The 23,982-nt window shown below is 36.7% G+C and overlaps 1 protein-coding gene across 1 annotated transcript in view; it reads left to right on the forward strand.

Annotated features, from left to right (window-relative positions):
* LOC136858403 (mitochondrial proton/calcium exchanger protein) overlaps window positions 1-23,982 on the forward strand; it is a 248,121-nt gene that overhangs the window by 135,294 nt on the left and 88,845 nt on the right. The window contains exon 8 of the mRNA XM_067137923.2: window positions 12,957-13,079. Coding sequence (XP_066994024.2) covers window positions 12,957-13,079 — 123 coding nt within the window. The remainder of the gene's footprint in view (window positions 1-12,956; window positions 13,080-23,982) is intronic.

Raw genomic sequence — 23,982 nt, forward strand, 5'->3', positions numbered from 1 at the left:
TCAAATTAATCAGAAAAATCAAAAGTAAAGTCAATATCACAATGCTGAAGGCTTAAAAATTTGAAATAAATCCATCATTCATTACATTCATCTTCAAACTGATGGTTAAAAATCATTGACTCTTGTTGGCTTGGCATCCTATTCACTGACTCAAATAAATGTCTCAACATCCCGTTATTGTGTTTAAATCATCGCTTATTTTGTCAAAATCTATCTAACAACTTGAACGCACCGGTAACCTCTGCTCATCATTATCGTTTAGGTTAAGAAATGATCGACTAACATAAGGCAACATCGTGATTCTTCAAATAATAACACAGAACAAATAGGAAATGAAATTGATTTCTTCTGAGCTCCATCGGCGTCTGCACCTAAATAATGGACATTTGAAAACATCATTATCAACTACAATGGTTTCAAAACTACGATGACTCTGCAGCTCTGGTGTCCTCTGTGAAATCGACCTGCAAAACCTACATCAGCTCTAAGCGGCAACTCAATAGTTTATAAGAAGAAATCCAGCTAGCAAGAAAAATTAATTTACTCACATACATAAATGAAGATCACACATTCCATTCTGTGACATGGTTCTCAACTATATAGTATCATTAATTCGTGAAGATCTTGTGTCATTCCAATATTGCGCGCAGTCACCTACACTGTATTTAATTAGTACATTTTAGATGGTTATACTACCAGTGTCCTCGAAATGCCTCGAAATATCATTGCGATTATCGCCTTATGCCTAAGTGATTACCATTCATATTAGTCAAATCAAATCCGTACGCACGACTAATTCAATATCCACTACAATAAATCTCATCAGGACCTCTACATTGCATCATACTATAAAATGCATAATCCCAATGACACATTCACGACGACCCATAACAATAATCATTTACATATTTTGACGACCCTATTACAATAAACCCTTCATCATATTACTCACAAGTCATACTCACGAATTCTCATTTCATTAAAGAATATACTCAGGCACTTCACATTACGAAGACTATACATCTTAACATCATTATTAACACCATATCATCGCAACAACATCGCAATTTCATTCGTGAACACAACGTTTAACATAAGAATGAGATCGTAGATGATTCTAAATCACGCATCTGTTATTACCGACTCCTTCTAACATATATTCGAAACCATGAATTAAACTGAAATTTCTTCATAATGACACTGTATTAACATGGGTATAATCCATGCCTAAATCTATCTGCAAAGCATTTGCCTGTGACCGCTTAGATTCACACGACATAGCGTACGATATCTCGTAAATCAGGATCATTCACGTTATAACTTACAATATTCCTATCCATAGTAAGGCAATGATTGATGAATAAAACAGTTGCCTTCAAGTTGTGTAATTTTAGCATGTCACAATTCTGACATTTAAAACAACATACTACTCTACTTAAAAGCAGCTACATAGCGGGATAATGAAACATTGACTTAGAGTACTTATCCTTCGTTGACTTCATGATGAAGACACCTCTCATCTTCCAGTACTGAGACTTTAACCATTGGTGTCCATCCCAGTTCTCGTCGGGTCTTTTGAGACCATCATGATTTTAAGGTGACATGCTGGGATTCATAATCTTTTCATAATCATCTCCAATATTCATTGGTCTCATTATACCTGGAACTCTTAATAAACTGTTAGAATAGAGTTACATGCATTAACATCATCTACAATATTTTCATACAACACTTGCCTCATTAGTCAAGAGAACTAGATGCGCATCCTGTTTTGCTTTTACAAAAGTTATTCTCATTACAATTAGAAATTGACGATTTTATATTACAGTCTAGCTTCTCGTCTAATATCTTTCCGATATGTGTGCAACACTTCTGATACCCTCTAAAATTCCAGCAGAATTATAAACTTCTCTTCCTTTTTGAAACAAAATCTAATACCAGGTTACAATAATAGCGGACGGTTTGCTTTTAAAAGACTTCTCCATATTCCTAGCTTCCATAGGTTTCTGACAATTAAACACCTGACTTCTTGATACGGAGTACTCTTGCATAATCGTTTACGTCGGCAAAGGAATTCATTCAGTAATCTGTCATATAATATCTCGGTTATCAATCGACAATTTCATCACCAATCTCAATTATCAAATCGTATCAGACTAGATAGGCAAGGTATGGCCATCATATACAGATTGAACTTAGCCCGTTTAATTCAAGTCATTCCATGGACTCCTACAAATTTCTATCATTGATATATTCGCCATGTATTTACATTTATTAAACTTTTACTTGAGGAAACTGTGATATTTACTTAATCCTGTATTACGTGCCATGGCATTTTATTATCCACCATAACGAGATACCACAGGGTTCAGAGCTTATAACTTTTGCCGATTCCTTCAATCTGTTGCCTGTTGTCCATTTAATCGAGCGAGTTATTTGGGTTTCTGATACACTTGGACGAATAGTGATCAGACATATGATTTTATTTTCACCATAAGCTTCCAATGTCTTCACCGACTCCAATCCAACATTCATTGGAAGGTTATAATATACACAATAGAATGTAAAGAATATTCTAATAGGGCTTCAACTTGGACTTAACAGATGAAGACTTTTAGTACAATGTCCAAATGATATTGACAAGCAAAGTGTTCATTGGAAAGTACTTTGTATCAGCTTGTCCCCTTATATGTTTGTTTATATCGTATTAAGAAGTGGGTTGAACACAGTAAAATAATTGAGGTTCTTGTTGAAATGATGCTTGAAAGAAGGATCTTATGAAGCAAGTGTAAGTACAGAGGTTTATCTAGAAAGGTTTTGAACCAAGACGGAACCTATAAGAAGGATAAGGCGCAATTTAGAATTACGTAAAAACCGGAAAAATATTATTAAAAGAATAGAAGATTCACCTCAGATGCCAGGTTGATGGCAGATGTATCGGGGAGGAACTGACAGACTGAATGTCGAGTGACGGACCTTCGAAGAGAGCAGGGAGGGGCGAAGTTGCTAAGTAGGAGGAAGGGGAAGCGCGGTAGAGGCGGGACTATAATTGGGTGGGCGCGGGCGGCAGTAGGGGTAATATGTAAGCGTGTTATGTGTTATTTTGAAGATTGATCGATTTTTGGGTATTTTAATATTATTCAGTATTGTAATGAGTGTATCAAACAGTATTGTAAGTTTTCAGAAAGGTCATTGAGATTAAAATTTGGATTATAGTACTGATCAAGTGAAATGAAAAATTGTTCAGTACAGGGCCTTTATTTATTATTTCAATGATGTCTATATCATGGTCTAAGACATAAAATTTGTGTTTATAGTCGTTTATATGTTGACCTACTGCGGTATATTTTCTGTATTTGATTGCGTTTACGTGTTCTGTGTATCTGATTTTGAATGATCTACCGGTCTGTCCAAGATATGTACTGTGACGGTCGTTACAATGAAATCTATAGACACCTAACTTTTCAAAAGAGTTGGAAGCATTAATTGAGTTAGAGTTTGTAGAATGTCTAGGTTTCTATTATTGGTTCTGAAGGAAATGTTGATATTCTGCTTCTTAAATATGTTCGTAATTTTATGAATATTGCAATTGAAGGTAAAAGTTGAAAAAGTTTTAGATTTATTAGTTTCTTTAAGTAAGTTAGATTTTGGGTGATGTCTGAACTTACTAATTATACTTTCTATAAAATTCTTATTGTAGCCATTATGAAATGCAGTATTGCGTATAGTGTTTAATTCTTTATTAAGGTCTGATTTCGACGTAGGAATATTGAATGCTCGGTGTTCTAGGCTATTGTAGGTGGCCCGTTCATGATTAAGGGGATGAATGGAGTCCTGTATTTTTTTTTTTTGTTGCAGTATGTGTGGGTTTTCCATAAATTTTATATTTAAATGAAGAAGGAAGCCTGGTGATAGTGAGATCTAGGAAATTGATGGCATTGTTGACTTTGGATTCTAGCATAAAATTAATATCTGCATCGATAGTGTTTAGCTGTGTTAAAGTAGTAGCTGTGTCTATGGTACGTTGGTCCAAAATAATGAATGCATCATCCACATATCTGGACCAGAAATGTATGTTGTTAAATGTTGCATTATTGTCTATTTTTGTGTGTTCTAAAAAGTCCAAGTATATTTCTGATAAGATGCCGGACACTGGTAAACCCATGACTAGTCCGTCTTGTTTGTATACTATTTTGTCAAATGTGAAATAGTTATTATTGATTAAAAGCTTCAAAATAGACATAAAATCAGATATTTCAAGTTGACTAAGTTGACCATGGATGTGTAAGTTTCGAGGGATAATATGTAAAAGTTTTTCTGGTTTAATACTAGTGTACATATTAGTGATATCAAATGAGTGTATAGAGTGATATGGTTGAAGTTTAAAGTTATCCTGCTGTTTAATAAGTTGTAATGTATTCTTTATGGATTTTTTTTTACTGAAAAGTGTCATGTTTTTTAAGGAATTGTTGAATGAATTGTGCTACTTTATACAAAGGACATGGTCTATAGTTTACAATAGCGCGTATCGGGACATCAGTTTTGTGAATTTTAGGTTGTGTTTTGACGGTGGGTAGTCCTGGGTTCATATTAATAAGTTTACTTTTCTCGCTGTCAGTTAGGAGAAAGAATGTTTAAGTGTTTAGACTGCCTTTGTCTTCATGCCAATGCAAAACATTGCCTTTATTAATGCCTATTTTCTTGCAGCAACACAATTATTCTTCATTTCTGCGTGTTTAATAACCATTAACTTAAAATTGGCATCATAATATCGACAAGAACCCATTGAAAATTTGCCGACAATACATGTTCACATGTTTCTACAATATGACGATCCATCGCGAAAATATTTCTGCTGTCTATAAAACGGTTACTCTTACTAAGTGTTAGATGGCCAGTTATGGACACGTTATAACTCTGTCACGGAGTAACTGTGGCCTTTCTAAGAAAATTAAGGGTCGCATCTTTGCTATTTCACTTCGAATGACATTTCCTGCACAGCTGGGGCCGGCAGTATGGTACCGTACATTAAGTTCGACCTGGCAATTAGCTCAAGAGAGTAGGCTTAATGTTTTGATGCCATTCTACGGATTTGAAAAACTTTCTGTAGAGGCTAGTACAATGTCATTCTGTCTTCACTATTTTCCGAGAACCAGCGACGTTACGCAGAGGCACTGTACGATCGACTATCCCGGCTAATGATGTATAATAAACACGCTGACGTTGAGAGTAGAGTTTTATGCGCACACGGGGGTTGAAGGGAAGCAGTGTGGTTATCGTGGTAGCTGCCAGTGTGTTCATTACTGTAACGTCGCAAATGTAAGACAACGCGTGATTTTTCACATGAAATTTTGAGGGAAAAAATGTCTTGGATTCAGAGAAATACGGTACTTAAAGAGGAAGATGCATGTATACCATCCTGCTCATAACTTGTGAAACCTTAATTATTGTGTTTAATATATTTTAATTATCTTTTATTAAATGCTAAGTATGGCTATACCCTGTAAATATGTATTGCACATTTGTGTAACCTCAAATACATATTATGAATACGCCTAACCTCAAAATCTGTATAGTCGAAAACTCCGAAATATTCATGTATTAGGTATAATCCACTATCATTCCGATACATATAGATGTTTCTGGGAACTTACTGTAATGATTTATTATCCAGATACATGTAGAAACATCAGGAATTTTGTAGATTTTGCCACTGTGGTTTGTGTATATGTAATCAAATATTTGAGTTTGATCTGCTCCAGTCGAGAGGCCGGTCAATCGATTATTCCTTGTATGTTCGGATGCGTTCCATTTAGAGTGTTGTAAGAACATTTCCAGAAGTCAGTATTTCCTGACTGTCGAACAGTATATGTATCGAGCTGACAGGCTGAGAGGCCAAGTGTAGAGTGTGGGTTAAAATGAGTGTTACAGTGAGCTGAGGAGTGAGAGGGTAGTCAGTCTTGCCTTGTGATGTTAAAGTGAATAATTAGTATGTGGACTTGTTGACATCTGTACTTTTCAGAATCGACTGTGTGATGGTGAAGTGAACAATCAGTGTGAGGACTTGTTCATATCTGTATTTGACAGAATCTATAGTAAATTGCTTCAGTGTGTTTCACTTAACAGTGTAGTGTTGTGTATAATTGAATATAATTGTGTGTTGTTAAGGAGTAAATATAGCGGCAATAAAGTAGTTTTATGCAAGAAAGTGATTGTATCTCGTGTGATATTTACACTAAATTGACATTGCCTTGAGAACGATAAAGACTGGAAGAGAACTGTGCTTAAGGGGATATAGTACTGTATCTGGATCCACAATATATATATTAAGTAGAGACTGAATTCCAAATGGAGGCCTGTGAATTAGTAGAATTAAAAAGAAGCAAGAAATCATCAGAAAAATGAGCCATGAAAGATTACTCAAAACATGAAATGAAATGGCGTATGGCTTTTAATGTCAGGAGTGCCTGAGGACGTTCGGCTCGCCGGGTGCAAGTCTTTCGATTTGACGCCCGTAGGTGACCTACGCATCATGATGAGGATGAAATGATGATGAAGACGATATATACACCCAGCGCCCGTGCCAAAGAAATTAATCAGTGGTGGTTAAAATTCCCGACCCTGCCGGGAATCGAACCCGGGGATCCTTGTAACCAAAGGCCAGCGTGCTAACCATTTAGCCATGGAGCCGGACAAAACAAGAAATGAAACAGTCTGCAAGGAAATAGAACCAGTAATGAGCACAATCAGGAAGAAACACATTTCATTTTTGAACCTCTAATTAGGACATCAGAAAACAGGATCATCAGTAGAATAATATAAAAATTATGGAATAGTAAGTGCAACATTAAGTGATTTCCAGAAATCAAGGAAGATATGAACTACAAATTACAGTGGAAAACCTAAGAAACAAAACTGACAAAATCAGGAAACTCGCAGGCAAACAGACCAGACTGCAAAGCAGAATCAACAAACAGACAATAGGAAAGTGATTTCCGATGAAGAAAGAAAGGCAAGATCTGAGAGAATGAAGAAGTACTTTGCTGAAAGGAAACTGAAAAACTCTTTGTATAAAGTTGGCAAGAGTGGTCCATTGAAGGTCATAAAATATAAATAATATAAATATAAATAAATATAAATAATAATAATAAATCTGCTACCATGTGATGCTATGGGTACCACTGTATTGAGGAAGAGGCGTGATAGATATGCTTGAATGTATGATTCCCAAAGGAACATGTGTATTCAGAGTAACTTTCAACAAGACTTGTGCATTTGCCAGAACACACATCGATTCAAGTTTACTTAGCAACATGCAAGGGTAATTCAGTAGGAATAAAGGCTTGGAAAGACTGGTGCAGTGGAATACAAGGAGGATTATCTTGAAATCTAGGCATAGGCCCTGATATTAATCCTGGATTGTGGACAATGACAGGAAATATCAAAATGAAACGGTGCATGTAACACTTTCACTTAACTCGATTTACTTTAATGAAAATTTCCATTGCCGGGCTGAGTGACTCAGATAGTTGAGGCGCTGGCCTTCTGACCCCAGTGTGCTAGGTTCGATCCTGGCTCAGTCCAGTGGTATTTGAAGGTGTTCAAATATTTCAGCCTCATGTCGGTAAATTTACTGGCACATAAAAGAACTCCTGCAGGACAAAATTCCAGCATCTTGGCGTCTCTGAAAACCATCAAAAAGTAGTTAGTGGAACATAAAAACATCATCATTAAAATTTCCATACAGCAGATTAAATACACAAAAAGCAAAATTTACAATATGCGAAATGCAAGTACTGAATGAAGATCGGAAAGAACCATTATTCAGTTATAAGTAAATTTACACATTGAGTTCATCTGTTTAATCCAGATTATCAAGGAGAGTCCACAAAGGTAGATACTGCCCTATTAATGAGAGCAGACTTTAATATTTTAATTCAATAATTAGGAAAGTCATAGTGTCAAGTTAACCAATTTAACTTAACACGTATTTCATTTACCAGAGATCAATGATAATACAGTTTTACTAATGGAATGGTTTGTCTCCTCAGAAGAAGGGAAGGGAAGGGAAGACATCTTTAGTAAAATTAACAACAAACATCATGAAGGATGTAGAATAGTTACTAACTAACACTTAAAATGCATAGAACACACTTTTGTGTTCAAATGAAGTAGGCAAGGTAATTGTGTCTGTTGGAAGATTGAGGTTATTTTGCTAACTTTAACAACATTGCTTCAAAACCTTGATACAATTAATATTGAAGACTTGCCTAGGGATCATGTTTCACATTAAGCCATATGATGTTTGAGAGGTTAAGCAACAAGAATAAACATAATCAAATTTTAATACAAAGAACTCTGCTTTGTAGACTCTGATACTAATGACATTTAAACCTTTCCAAGGGATCATTTCTCACATTAAGCCATAAAGTATTTGAGAGAGTAAGTAATAGGAACAAATAGATATCAAACTTTGGTACTGAAAACTCTAATATGTAGACAGATACAAATGACATTGAAAGCCATTCCAACCGATCATGTCTCACATGAGCAGCCAGGAGCACAACATAGAGAATAATAGAATATTTAAGCATAGGAGAGTTTATGAGTTCAAAAAGTTTGAGATTCCAGTGATATGCTTTCACATAATGTGACTGTCTGGCTTCATACACAGTGTTAATTCCAACTGTTCAGAACACAGTATTTGTCACTCTTGGCAATCACTCTCCCAAAACCCACCAAGGCCCTGAAAAGGAGGATGAAGATTAATATAACATGAACCAGTCTCTCTAGCTCTTACCTAAAGGTACTGTATAGTTCCAAATACCACCCAAAGATTTTTTCGAAAATATCGCTTCCAAAAATTGGGTGTGAGACTTATTCAAGCCTTTCATTTCGCAGCGCGATACTTCACGCATCTTAGGGAATGTTACATTTTTAGTGTATTTTCGTTTTAAGTGTTGGCACTGGATTCAATCACATCATCCGACAGCATTTGTTTGAAAATAACAAGTGGACCATGTGTGTACCGTATTGTTCTCTCTTATGTATTTCATTTTATAATGGAGACTTGTTCTATAATATAAACGTGTGTAAAACTTTTGGGACAGACAAAACAAGAGAGCAGACATCTGGCCCGAATTCTACGCAACAGATGCAATGCTAGATCGGAACTGGAGGGGACCAAACAAGAATTTACAAAGTGCCATAACTAGGCTCGCGGTGCACGGTTTCCACCACAAGCTATGCACAAGAAACAGTTTCCGCAAACCCTCACCAGAGTGTGTATGCAGCCTCTGGCAGAAGGGCCTGTAAGTGCTACCACTTCAGCGAGTACCACAAGCGCACTAAATCACTAATGGAATATAGCAAAGAACATTGAACCTTAACTCTCTGCACATTTGTGCGCTTTTCTTATTAATAATAAAACTTTCCTAAAAGTTGGCTGTAGTTTATAAGCTCAGTAAAATTATTTCTAAGTACGGGCCAACGCTGAAATCAAACATTGGCACACTCGTGGTCACCTTGACTTGGCAACATAGCTTCTCAGCGCGCACTCCCCCAACCCCAAACACACTTTCATTTTTCTTTTACCGTAAATGCTCGTCGGTAGTCAGTTTGCAGTCTCTTATTCTTAGAGTGCCACGTGTAAACATGAATTCAACAGAATGGTTGCTGTCTTTTACTGTAAGTGAAAAACTGAAAGTTATAAAGGAAGCTGAAATTATCGGAAACTGTGCCTCCGGTAGGAAATACGATATAGATGAATCTTGTATTCGAGATTGGGGAATGAAGAAAGATTTTTTTTAAACAGTAGTGGTGATCATAGAGCTTTCTGTTGGCAGAGGGCACAGTTTTCTGAAATTGAAAGGATTCTGTACAAGTATGTAATAGAAAGGCAAGAATTGAGATACGTCGTGTCCATCAAAATGTGCGAATTAAAAGCATTAGAAATTGCAAAGGAACTTTCTACACCAGTGTTTAAAGCAAGCCGAGGGTGGATCAGAAATTTCTATAAGAGGAATGGACTGAGCATTAGAAAGAGTTCAACAATTTCACAGTGTACCTACTGCCTATGAAGAAAAACTTTTTTCCTTCCAGCGCCATATAATTTGGTTGCAAAAGAAAAATTTGTATCTGCTTTCCAAAATTGGGAGATCAGATGCTCATGTATTGTAAAATGCCATTGGACAGTATTGTGAATGTTAAGGAGTCAAAAAGTGTTACCATCAGAATGTGGGGTAATGACAGACAGTAATGTTATTTATACTCACTGATGTAACTAAACTTCCACCATATGTTGTCTTGAAGAAAACTACTCTTCCAAAATAAACTCTACCTGCTGGTGTTATCATCAGAACTTAGGACTCCTGTTGGATGGACAGTCTGCTAGTGGAAGACTAGTTGAAATGTGTTTGTAAATGTCGCCCTGGTGCATTGCTTGGACGGAAAAGCTTGCTTGTTATGGATAGCTACCACGGTCACACAACAGAAACTGTAAAGAAGCAAACCAAGGATGCAAAAACCAATCTAGCAATCATTCCTGGTGGATTGACGTTTATGTTACAGCCGTTGGATGTCCTTGTAAACCGTTCATTCAAAGCAACCTTGAAACAGTTGTATACTGAGTGGGTGGCGGCTGACAATTATGCACTGACTCCAACTGGTCATATTAAGTACCTGGAAATCCAACTGCTTTGTTCGTGTGTAAAGACGGCGTGGAATTGTGTCTCTGGTGACCTCGCCTGGAAAAGTTTCCAGAGGGCAGTATTTCTAATGCTATGGATGGCAGCGATGACATTGTGTGGAAAAGTGATGGTCAAAGTGATAGTGAAATCTCCGAAGTTGATACTTCTGATGATGAATGAGGTGTTGACTGTTGTTCTGTGATTGATAACTTTTTCTGTGTATGTTTTAAATAATTTATTGGGTATTATTTCAAGGACACTTAAAAACTGTCTGAAACTGTTTTAAATTCGTGAAACATACTTAGTGAAATGACATTCTTGTTCTGCAGCAAATATTGTAAATAAATTTGACAAACTTTTTTTTTTAATTTGTCCTTTAAAATATAGGCTCTTATTCATGGGTGGGTGGTACGTGGGATTATACGGTAGGCTTATACAAATGAAGTTCTTGGAGCAGAGAACCAGCTTTTCCACAAAAGTCCTTTAAGCTCGGGCATTCACCCACTGTCACACTCTCAGTTCACCTAACCATTGCCACGATACTTTCTATAAATTACGGGAGGTGGAAGAAATAAGTTGGAAAGATAGACGTCATAGAGAGAGAGAGAGAGAGCTTCAGCTGTTAATATTCAAAATGGTGACCAGCATGCGAATGGGGGAAGTAGCTGACAGTTCATTTTTGCTGGGAAAAGTAGATCCATGATTAGGACCGTCTCAGGGTAAGTCATATAGCAGGAAAGATAGGTCTTACAGCGATGATGGACAGGAAAAGACTAGGAGTGGGAAGGAAGCAACCTTGATCTTAATTAAGGTACAGCCCCAGCATTTGCCTGGTGTGAGAATTGAAAACCCTCCTTAGGGCTGTTGGCAGTGGAGTTTGAACCCACTGTCTGCCAAATGCAAGTTGACATCTATGTGACCCAAACTGCGCAGCCACTTGCTCAGTGAAGAGAGTGGAAATGTAGTGAGCAGTCTGGCATCTCAGGCTAGGAATGCAAAACTGAAACAGTTAGATCATTTCAAGGACTGCATTTAGGGTGTGTCTTCTCCCAAGATGATAGTAGATCTATACGAAGTGAAATTGAATCAATGTGAAGCAAAGCTAATTCAGTAAGCTCACAGATCTGATCAATGGTTTTCTTTAAGGAAAAAATGAGTTCTCAGATGAAACTATTTTTTCAGACCACATTTGCTGTTTGGGAGTGAAAGCTGGACAGACGCAAGATATGTTATTCATTTAGTTGGAAGTAGCAGACATAAGAGTAGTGAGAGTGACAGCTGGTAAAAAGAAGGTGGGAGATATCGTGGGAGAGTACTCAAAATCAGGAGACAAAGGCTAAATTAGGAATAAACCAGATTGATGAAGTTGTATGTATAAATTGGCTTTGGAGGTGGGTTCGTATGAGGCGAATGCCAGATAGATTACCTAAGAGAAAAAAAAATGGTATTGGCCATGGAGGGCAAGAGAAGTAAAGGGAGACTAAGGTGATAATGGTTAGACTCTGTTTCTTATGATTTAATGTTAAGAGATGTAAAAGTAAATGAGGTCACAGAGCTAGTTGCAAATAGAGTATTGTGTGTGTGTGGGGGGGGGGGGGGGAATTTTTTAATTCACTGGGAGTTGCAGACAAAAAACTGAAAGGCATAATAACAGTCTATCATATAGATGGACCATTTTCCAGTAATGGAAACCGTGAGAAAAACAACCGAACACATTTCCCCCCCTCTCATTTTAAAATGCACAGTCTGAAGGTTCTTGGATAAAATGTAGTGTGATTGGCAGTTTCATACATAATTTTCTAATATGTCTTGTCTTCAAGTAGTTTCAAGGCCTCCCACTAGGTATTGTGTGGCTTGCTGGGAAAAGTAGATACATGACTAGGACAGTCTCAGGGTAACTCATATAGCAGAAAACATATGGTTAAATGTTGCACATGTCTAAGTCGCAGGGCGATGATGGACAGGAAAAGGGTAGGAGTGGGAAGGAAGCAACCTTGATCTTAATTAAGGTACAGCCCCCTTAACTATGTACCATGTGGCAGCTAGCCTATACAAGTATCAATATACTGCAGTGACTGCTAGAGGACATCCTTCCCAATCATGGTTGATCCTACTGAAATTCATCTGAGAGAAATTGAGCCCAGAGGGTTTTGTTATTTTGTGACCATGATTTATTTTTTAATTTAAAAAAATATAATGTTGACATTAGCTTCACAGTCCTGCAGCATATTATATGTATTTTTTGCTAACAAATTTTCTTATTTTCAGATGAAAGAAGCAGAAGAGCTTATAGACAAGGCACCTATAATTGGAGAGGCAGAAAAAGAATTATCTGATGTTGCTCCACTTGCAGTTAAATTTGAAGCAAGCCAATCAGACAAGAAAGTCAAAGTATGTATTATAATTACTATTATTATTTATATGTTTATGTAAATCACCAAAACAGAAACCGGGCGAGTTGGCCGTACGCGTAGAGGTGCGTGGCTGTGAGCTTGCATCCGGGAGATAGTAGGTTCGAATCCCTTTATCGGCAGCCCTGAAGATGGTTTTCCGTGGTTTCCCATTTTCACACCAGGCAAATGCTGGGGCTGTACCTTAATTAAGGCCACGGCCGCTTCCTTCCAACTCCTAGGCCTTTCCTATCCCATCGTCGCCATAAGACCTATCTGTGTCGGTGCGACGTAAAGCCCCTAGCAAAAAAAAAAAAAAGTTTACTTACACCAACATTCATATTTCTATAACTGTAAGATCTAGGATTGTAGGAACGCCCAACAAGCCAGAATTAAATGTTTGATTTCTGAACCACGAGTAAGGCTTAAGCTACTTTTCTGCAGCTATCCTGAGTATGACTCTGACTCATTTCTTGTTGTTCCTAATTTCCAAATGCTGAGGAATTGTCTGTTAGTTGCAAGGTTCATTTAATTATACCAAATGAGTCAGCTGCCCCTACCAATATTTTGTTCTACAGCCCAACAAATATGTGATGAGGGCAATAGTCTCTGCTACCATCCTACTGTATATGGTACTAATACACTGCACTGGTACCAACCAAACACTAGCTCCACAACATGATCACAACCTTACTAGGACTGATAAACTGATAACATTCAGTTTTGAACCTGCACTACACAGAGTAATACTCATAAATCCATTATTATTATTATTATTATTATTATTATTATTATTATTATTATTATTATTATTATTATTATTATATTTTATTTATTTTTTGCTATTTGTTTTACGTCGCACCAACACAGATAGGTCCTATGGCGACGATGGGATAGGAAAGGCCTAGAAATGGGATGAAAGTGGCCGTGGCCGTGGCCTTAATTAAGGTACAGCCCCAGCATTTGCCTGGTGTGAAAGTGGGAAACCACAGAAACCCATCTTCAGGGCTGCCGCCAGTAGGGTTCGAACCCACTATCTCCATGATGCAGGCTCACAGCTGCTCACTCCTAACCGCACAGCCAACTTGCCCGGTATTATTATTATTATTATTATTATTATTATTATTATTATTATTATTATTATTATTATTATTATTATTATACAAGGCACCTATAATTGGAGAGGCAGAAAAAGGATTATCTGATGTTGCGCTCCACTTGCAGTTAAATTTGAAGCAAGCCAATTAGACAAGAGAATTATAACAATAATAATATAATTTAATTAATAATAATATAAATTAATAATAATAATAATAATAATAATAATAATAACAACAACAATAACAACAACATCAACACTACTGTAGCACTTGAGTGGCATCTACAGGTTTCTGGACTCCCCAATACAATTTACACTTAATTAATACAATGTTATGGTACACAACTAGCAAGAAAGAAAACTTGATGCTGCACGATATGCACTTAGCATGAGACTATTATCCAGGGTGGGGTCATAGGTTGACGATATCCTGACTTGCTTACGTAACCTGACGACCTGTTGAACTGATGAGGTTGACGTCAGGAAGGGCATGCGGTCGTAAAAATTTGCTGCGAAGATTCGTCTCACTTCATACTCGACCCCGTAGAGAAAATGGATAAGGATATCGTATTATGCAATATTAATACAAAAGAATGTAATGCCAGTCATTTATGTCTGATGATTAAGCTGTAGCACAGTAAACCTGATCATTGCTCTCATTTGAATTATCATTATCTTATGCCACCAACTTCTCTGCTACTGGCGTGTCGTCATTCCAAATGATGTCATCTTCACGGGAGTCGCGAGTATTCGAGATCCCGTTGTTTTGCAACTTAAAAAATAGTTTTGTTCCCGACTATAGAGTCCAAACAGTGAGAATCTACTCGCAAATGGTTTCTGGAGATTGTCTCTGCTTTTCCCAGTTGGTGTATATGTAGCAGAAGCCATCCCTTCTGAATAAGGCCGTGCTGTAAAAAGCATACCAACCCACCAGCTGATAACAAGCGTATGTTATGAGTTGTACTTTCGAATATAATACATAGTGATTGGAAGCATTCTCTGGATAACAGCGACTGTTGAAAGCCAAACCTTTATTTTGCATGTTCCCTACACTCGTCACATCAGGATTTACCCAAACAGCTGTAATTGAGATAAGAGAGACCACATCGTTTAGGTTAGGTATGCTACTAAGTGCCCGGATAGAGTTGAGGTTCTACGATGGAAAGAATAAAAGTAACTAACAGGAAAGCTTGTCGCATTTATGGATATCTACAGGTGTGGCGGTAATGCATTTTATTATCTAAATGTTTAATTTTGCACATTCGTTGACTCCATATTTTTTTTATTAAAGCATAATATGTTCTGTTTAGCATCTCCGAAAATCATAAAAGTAGTTAGTGGGGACATAAAATCAATACTATTATTATTATTATTATTATTATTATTATTATTATTATTATTATTATTATTATTATTATTATTATTATTATTATTATTATTATTATTTAGGTATGTTGGCGAGTAAAACAAACGTTATGATTGGATTGTTTTTATCGCGTTTTAAACCTACTTCCCTCCAAAGATTATGTAGGCTATATTGGCCCGAGTTACGAGATATTACACAGTCACTTTGTTAATGATCTCGCATGCTATATTAATAGCATAGTATATTTTCAACCAGTGCACATGTTTCCAGTAGATTGAAACAAGACCAACAGGTCTGTTCCGTGTTCCACAAACACACGACAGTTTAAGCCAGAACCAAGAACTTTTTAAGTTCTAAGTATTGCATATCATGTGTTCTTTACAGTTCAATTTGTATATTTCAACTAGTTCACATTTTTTCAAGTAGATTGAAACATGGCCAACAAGGCTGTTCAGTGTTCCACAAACACTTGGCAGTATTTTCAATTAAGAACCAAGAACTTACTTAAAGAGCCAAGCGTCTTCAGTCAATATGTATATAATTTTTCATTAGTTTTTTTTATTTCAACTGATTCACATATTTTCAAATTGATTGTAACAAGACCGACAGTCTGCTCCGTGTTCTACAAACACATGACAGTATTTAAACCCAGAACCAAGATCTTACTTAAAGTGCAAAATGTTTCATGTCATTGTGAGCATAGCATAATTTGTCACTATGTTCTTCAACCCATTGATATGTTTTTAGGCAATCACCATTGTGTGTATAATTTTATTATGATGTGTTATGTCAACCAATCAAGACAGGACACTAGTGTCTGTGACAGACTGCTCAGGTACGCCGCAGCTAGCCGCAATGCTCAGTGGTCATACACGGCACATTTTCTAATGGGACACCCCTTCCCATGACTTTTGACCACTCGTATATAATTGTTGAGAATGATAGCCTATAATGTAAATTACCTACGTATTTTCTTAATAATATACTTGTTTTCTAAAATATCTAGAGAGCCATAGTCTGTCTTCCAATGGTGTGTGATATACAGTGGAACCTCGATTCTCTGTTTTTGGAGGGACCACGAAAAAAATGTACAACACGGGAAAATGGAATATCCGGGAATGAGTGAACCATACACAATTTGGCCAAACATCACAAAAATGAAATACTGTATGTGTACTTATAATCATACAAACACCCCAAAACCAAACCACACTAAAGCCCCAATGGGCCTTCTGCCTACCAAGCGACCGCTTCTCGGTCTGAAGGCCTGCAGATTACGAGGTGACACATGGTCAGTGTGACGAATCCTCTCGGCCGTTACTCCTGGCTCTCTAGACTGGGGTCACCATCTCACCATTAAATAGTTCCTCAATTAAAGGTAATCATATCCGGGTAAAAATGCCTCACCTGGCCGGGAATCGAACCCGGGCCCTCCAGGTTTGAGGCATGCAAGTTAGTCGGCGGGACTGGCTTCAAACATTTATTACCTACCGGTACGAGACTTAAAAATCTCGAAACTTTACATTTAGTTTTACCGGGGAAACTTTTGTCATTTTCCTCTGAAAACTTCTTTCAGTTCACCAACGATCAGCCAAACTCTTCAAAAAATCTAATACCCGTAATGCCAGGCCAAACAACAATCGACCACAAGTAGTTTTTAATTTTCTTATCTAATAAAATAAAGCACATTAGATACAAAAGTGTCCAACATGATGGCAAAATCCCCTGTTTTTTTTTTTTTTTTACTCTTCCATTGTAATTTTGTCACCGGTATACTGTTCGCCAGTTTATGGAAATCTTGTACCGCGTAAATTAGGCCTACATTGACTTTTGAAGGTTATGTTGAACTCGAGAATATGGTCAGATACAGTAGAGACAATATGCAACACAGTGCGAGATATCGAGGGACAGCGATTAGAACTCTGTCTAGCGGAGTGACCTGAGAGTTACTGATTCTGTCATAAGAGCATGTGTATTTGTTTGTGTTTTTGGGGTTATTTATGCGTTTGCATTAAGTTGACATAAGTAAACAGTAGCGTGTGTCATTCCTTTATATTTTCTATGAATATGAGTGGAAAGATATGTGCTGCTTTTGGCTGCAATAACTATGAAGTGCAGAAGGATTCGCGATCTTTCTTCCGTTTCCCTCATGACAAGAAAATGTAAGTAAATACTGTGTTTGCATATATATTCTTCCAGATACAAAGATATTGTTATAGAAGGCCTACTTCCTAAACTTCTGACCTGTGCGACCCATATTTTAACTGGCTTAAAACACAATAAGCTTATTTTATTGTATTATTGCAGCAGTTAACTTTCAGTACCAATGTGTTGTTGTAGGTGTGATCTGTGGGTTTTGATTTAATTCAGGAAAATGCATATGCATATGTGTGTGGCTGGTTGTTTTCCAAGTTACCCCATTTGGAATGCCGAATGTGTTGTCAAGCACTGAAGAAAATATGGGTGATTTAAGAAATGTGATGATGATGCAAATTTGCTACACCCTAATGTAATGACAAGTATTTCTTATAAGGAAATTTCAAATGTTTCTGCGGCTAAATTTATAGATTTTCTTTATGTTAGTAGGCTTCAAGTTAAAAGGAAAATTGTCCAGCTGTTAAATGTAAATTCATTGAATCATGTGTGTAAGGAATGTGCCGATATTTTTATTGACAAGTGTTCTAGTGTGATGTACAATGCTTTTAAATGAGAAAACAAGACAAATCTAACCGTGGAAGTTCAGGCAGTTATGCTAAAGCTAAAAAAGTAATGCATAAATGAAAGATCAAGCCCTTTCACAGCAGTCCATTTCACATCTTGATTATATGTCTAATTTCAGTCCTTATATAATAACCTGTTAAATAATTCTTCATTCATGTATCCAGAATTGCTTTAGCAACTTTGAAGTTAATATTTTAGCAACACTTCCTTTCTAGACGTAATTTATTTATCCTTTTCCGTATATGCATTTCCATTGATATTTGAATTTAGCGCAAATTTTCAGGTCACGCCACTAGGAGCGCTACTTGCGAATTGTCTCCCATTTTAACAAGGCTAAATCCGGAAGAATCGCATATTGTCTCTACTGTATTTGATATGGTTTCGAATGTAAGTATCTATTCTCAAGTTATAGAATGCATTACATTCAATTCTGCCAGTCACTAATCACAATCAAATTGGAAAGAGAAAAGATATCATTAACACTTCCGAAATTACGATTATTCACGACCTTGAGCTCAGCTGGCAAGCGTGATCACTATACGATTGTAGGATGCTAAAAGGTTAGTTTTTTCCACCTATTCAATACATATAAATTTTATAAATTAGGAATTTATTGTTGATTCCACTTGAGACATGTTTCGCCCTTCATTGAGGGCATCATCAGTCAAAATATCACCTCAAGGTAAAAAATCAGGTAACTGGTTAGTAGTTGACGGTACAAATTAATACATATTATTAATACAATTACAAAAATTAAGTATGGGAAATAGTTGTACAAAAGTGATGGTTGAACATATAGGTTTATAGATGAAAAGTCAGCACCAATGCCTAAAATTAACATAGTAGAGTTCGGCAGTGGTGCTCTGGAGAAACAGTTGACGCAATCATAGGGAAATAAAAAGTTAAAAAATATTTACATTAAAACAATTAAGGGAGAAAAGGTGTAGTTTCTCGGCGTCAATGTTTGTATCCAAAAATTAATGTCAAAGGTTGGTAACTATACAGTATTTACATTGTTCAATTGAACAGTTGAGATAAAGTTTTAAAAATATTTACATTATAACATTCAGCGTAAATGTTTGTAATAAAAACTAATGTCAATAGTTGGTAACTATATAGTAATTACATTATCTAAATGAATAGTTGAGAATTTACAAATATATACATAATTACAAAAGAGCAGCTGGTGTGCAAGGATAAAAAATTTTTAGTACCAAGTGCGTCCTGATGTTTTAGAGGTTGGAAGAAGGAATTAGTATTGACATTTCAGAAATATGTAGAGCAGTTTAATTTAGTTAAAATCACCGGGGGTAGGGAAATATTTCATAGTCAAATGAGGTTTTATAGGCATCAAGCTGGAAGTTTTTCAGTTGCAGTGCCGAGATCGGTACGGAGACTGGTCAGTGTGGATGGAGATTCATGGGTATTCCGTGCGTTTGAACGGCAACAATGGTGACAGTTATTAGTGGGTAATTGCTAGATATATGGGTAATTGCTAATTATGAAAATGTTGCGGGTTGAAACTTTCGCTTATTCTTTTAGTTGACTTCTGTAGCATCGAATGTGATGTGAAGACATCGGTGTGAAATGCCGGTGAGACAAATTGATATTGTTCCGTGGAATAAAGTATGGCGGACTTCGGGATGAAGTTATTGTTCTTTTCTGGTCTAGTGAGAAAGAATAGAGTTGCTTGTGTTGTGAACTGCTGTGGAGAGATTAGAATAACGCTCTGACTCTGCAGTTGCCGTATACATTCTAATCTCTCCACAGCAGTTCACAACACAAGCAACTCTATTCTTTCTCACCAGACCAGAAAAGAACAATAACTTCATCCCGAAGTCCGCCATACTTTATTCCACGGAACAATATCAATTTGTCTCACCGGCATTTCACACCGATGTCTTCACATCACATTCGATGCTACAGAAGTCAACTAAAAGAATAAGCGAAAGTTTCAACCCGCAACATTTTCATAATTAGCAATTACCCATATATCTAGCAATTACCCACTAATAACTGTCACCATTGTTGCCGTTCAAACGCACGGAATACCCATGAATCTCCATCCACACTGACCAGTCTCCGTACCGATCTCGGCACTGCAACTGAAAAACTTCCAGCTTGATGCCTATAAAACCTCATTTGACTATGAAATATTTCCCTACCCCCGGTGATTTTAACTAAATTAAACTGCTCTACATATTTCTGAAATGTCAATACTAATTCCTTCTTCCAACCTCTAAAACATCAGGACGCACTTGGTACTAAAAATTTTTTATCCTTACACACCAGCTGCTCTTTTGTAATTATGTATATATTTGTAAATTCTCAACTATTCATTTAGATAATGTAATTACTATATAGTTACCAACTATTGACATTAGTTTTTATTACAAACATTTACGCTGAATGTTATAATGTAAATATTTTTAAAACTTTATCTCAACTGTTCAATTGAACAATGTAAATACTGTATAGTTACCAACCTTTGACATTAATTTTTGGATACAAACATTGACGCCGAGAAACTACACCTTTTCTCCCTTAATTGTTTTAATGTAAATATTTTTTAACTTTTTATTTCCCTATGATTGCGTCAACTGTTTCTCCAGAGCACCACTGCCGAACTCTACTATGTTAATTTTAGGCATTGGTGCTGACTTTTCATCTATAAACCTATATGTTCAACCATCACTTTTGTACAACTATTTCCCATACTTAATTTTTGTAATTGTATTAATAATATGTATTAATTTGTACCGTCAACTACTAACCAGTTACCTGATTTTTTACCTTGAGGTGATATTTTGACTGATGATGCCCTCAATGAAGGGCGAAACATGTCTCAAGTGGAATCAACAATAAATTCCTAATTTATAAAATTTATATGTATTGAATAGGTGGAAAAAACTAACCTTTTAGCATCCTACATTCAGTATCTTCAATACGGATAGCAATGATTTTTATCACTTGCAAAATCACTATACGAGCCGGTACAAGTGCGAAATGATACAAAGTTTTTAAATGTAACATGCGCAAATAAAACAACTGCAGTTTTTATAATATTTTAACACAAAAACGTGAAATTCCCAGTCTTATATTAGGACCAAAGCAGTAATAGGCAATCGCAAAACCTCCCATGGCTTTATGTATCTAAGGTGCAACATCTGTTCTGGTCTCGATAACATAATCGTATATGATAATATTAAAATACTAAATTTGTGTTATTTAAGAAGGAGCAGTTTTGATTCCTGCCTGAAAGCCCAGTGATTATACAGTGCCCTGAGGAAAGTGCCGAAAACCTGTTCGGCAATACACTCGAAAAAAGTAAAAAAAACATAAAAATCTAACCCTGGGCATAATATAGACGTTTTGCAAGTACGAACATTTGACAAAACTTGTTCCGTCTTCAAGAAGAGCTGTTGAAATGCACTCTGTCTCCTTCCAGTTGTTGTGGACCCTCTCTGCTCTATGATTTCCGAGGATTCTCTAAGCAATACCACCCAAATGCGATGCTAAGATGGTCCCTTACGCAAGTTCACTGCCGATCTTTTTTCCAGTACAGTACTTCCTCAAATTACCGCAATGACGGGACTTTAACACCAAGATCCGTAAGTATGTCGTAGCCGTACTTTCGTGAGATACAGTTTCTTGAAAAATGCGTGATCGAGGATTTAGCGTTGATGGGACTGAAATTTCTGAATGGTTTATCTGGGAAATCGTTTTTCGAGGAATGGATAATGCAGGATTTTTACAACGTGATTTAATTAGGATGCTTGGGGGACCTCGTAATTTGAATGAATAATAAGGGAAAACGTAGTTTCCGGGAACGTATAGTCGAGGTTCTACTGTATCATGCGTTGGGCACTTACGATATAACTTGCTGTTGCAGTATGTGGGCTTATCGAATTTGCCAACATAAATAAAAGTGAGAGTATTGGACCACACAGTACCTTGCTTAGTACCTGTCGCCTTGCAATACTTCCTGTTCTGGCAAGCGTTTATTTATACTCATAAAAAAAAAAAGCGAACAGCATATGCATTGGTACAATCAGGGCGGATCGAATTAGAAAAGCACCACTATATGAACTGAAGAATGCATCGAAGGGGAGTTGCTATGCCTTTCAGGATGAGCAAATAATCTCTCTTTAGTAAGGTGGAATGATAATGTTCGGTATTGTATCGACTAACATTTGAATACCTGAAGAAGTTGGTTGGGAACTTGCGCACTGCGAAGGAGCAGGAGAAACTGAGTCTACACTACCAATACTTGTGAATTTTATAACTCAGGTATGGGAGTTGTAGACCTAATGGAGAAATTGAAAGGCCTGTACAGAATGAGAGTATATTCCAAGAAGTAATATTGGCTGACACGTAAAGGAAGAAAGCGTAATTAGGCAGATATCAGACATGATTGAATAGAACATGTAGTTGCTTGGCAGAGCACCGAATGGTGCTATGCATATTGCAGAAAGTGTGCCAAATTTCATTTCCATTGGAATGCTGGACTCCAACCTGAACTTTGTTTTGCTGCTTATCATACCAAACAAATGTATTTCACAGCATGGACCGTTGATATCTTAACTGAGGCCAATATATATTAGTGGAGTAATTTTTAATAATTTACTGGTTTATTATTGATAGATATTTTTGATCTTGTTATGTCCATGGTATGATATACGGATCATTATTCCGGCATTACCAAATTTAAAATGTTTTGCCTCTATTTCTGACATCACAACTGACCTTGAACTATTTATTAGAATTTCAAATTGTTTGGATCAAAAGAATTCTCTGGACATAAACAGGTTAGGAAAGCACACTCCACTATATCAGTGAGCAGTGTCAAGGACAAATAAGCACTTCATTATCTAGGAGGAGGAGGAGGAGGAGGAGGAAGATAATAAGAAGAAGACAATACAAACACAACAAACATATTATTAATGTTCAATATTTTTAAAATATTTACAGTGTTGTAACTTATTTTTTAATGTATCTGTCATTTTATGAAAATTGGCAAAGGGGATTCTGGTTAAGACGCAGCAGGTCGTTGTGTATGTTAGGTACCAAAATGGGTTTTAAAAAATTTCAATGTCAATTTAAACCTTATAGCAGTTGTATACGAGGGTTGGGGCAAAAGTCATGGCAACTATTTATTTTATTTTTTTTCTTGAAGTTATCAGTCCAGTTGGAAAATGTGACATATACAGACGAAAGGACAAGGTGTTAACTACATGTGTGGACAATGAATAGCACTGAAATTATAATCTATTAGCTTCATTTCCGTATTGATTGGTATCACTTTGAAGTATCATTTTGAAGTAAATAAATCTGTGTATTGATAAGGTGGTGACTTTTAAATTATCTTTATACTGTAGCACTGAAATATCGTAACACACTAATTTATTACGGTAGTATACAGGGCAATGGCCTTCCAGGTGCAAAAGAATAACAACACAGTACACATAAAGTTGACATGACAAACCTGGGCCTAAAGACCCTCAAAGTAGTCCCCTGCTACTGACACCACTCTCTGCCAACGATGTGGGAGGCGCTTAATACCATCCGCCTCAGCATTTGCCGCACCAAGTGTGAATCAAGTCACCTGCTGGTGCACAGCATTAGCAATGTCCTCTCGTGTTGCAAACCGTCTACCACGTAGTGGTTCCTTAATGTGTCGAATGAGATCAAAGTCACAAGGTGAAATGTCGGGAGAGT

This window comes from Anabrus simplex, chromosome 1 (genome assembly GCF_040414725.1).
Source record: "Anabrus simplex isolate iqAnaSimp1 chromosome 1, ASM4041472v1, whole genome shotgun sequence".
Lineage (NCBI taxonomy): Eukaryota > Metazoa > Arthropoda > Insecta > Orthoptera > Tettigoniidae > Anabrus > Anabrus simplex.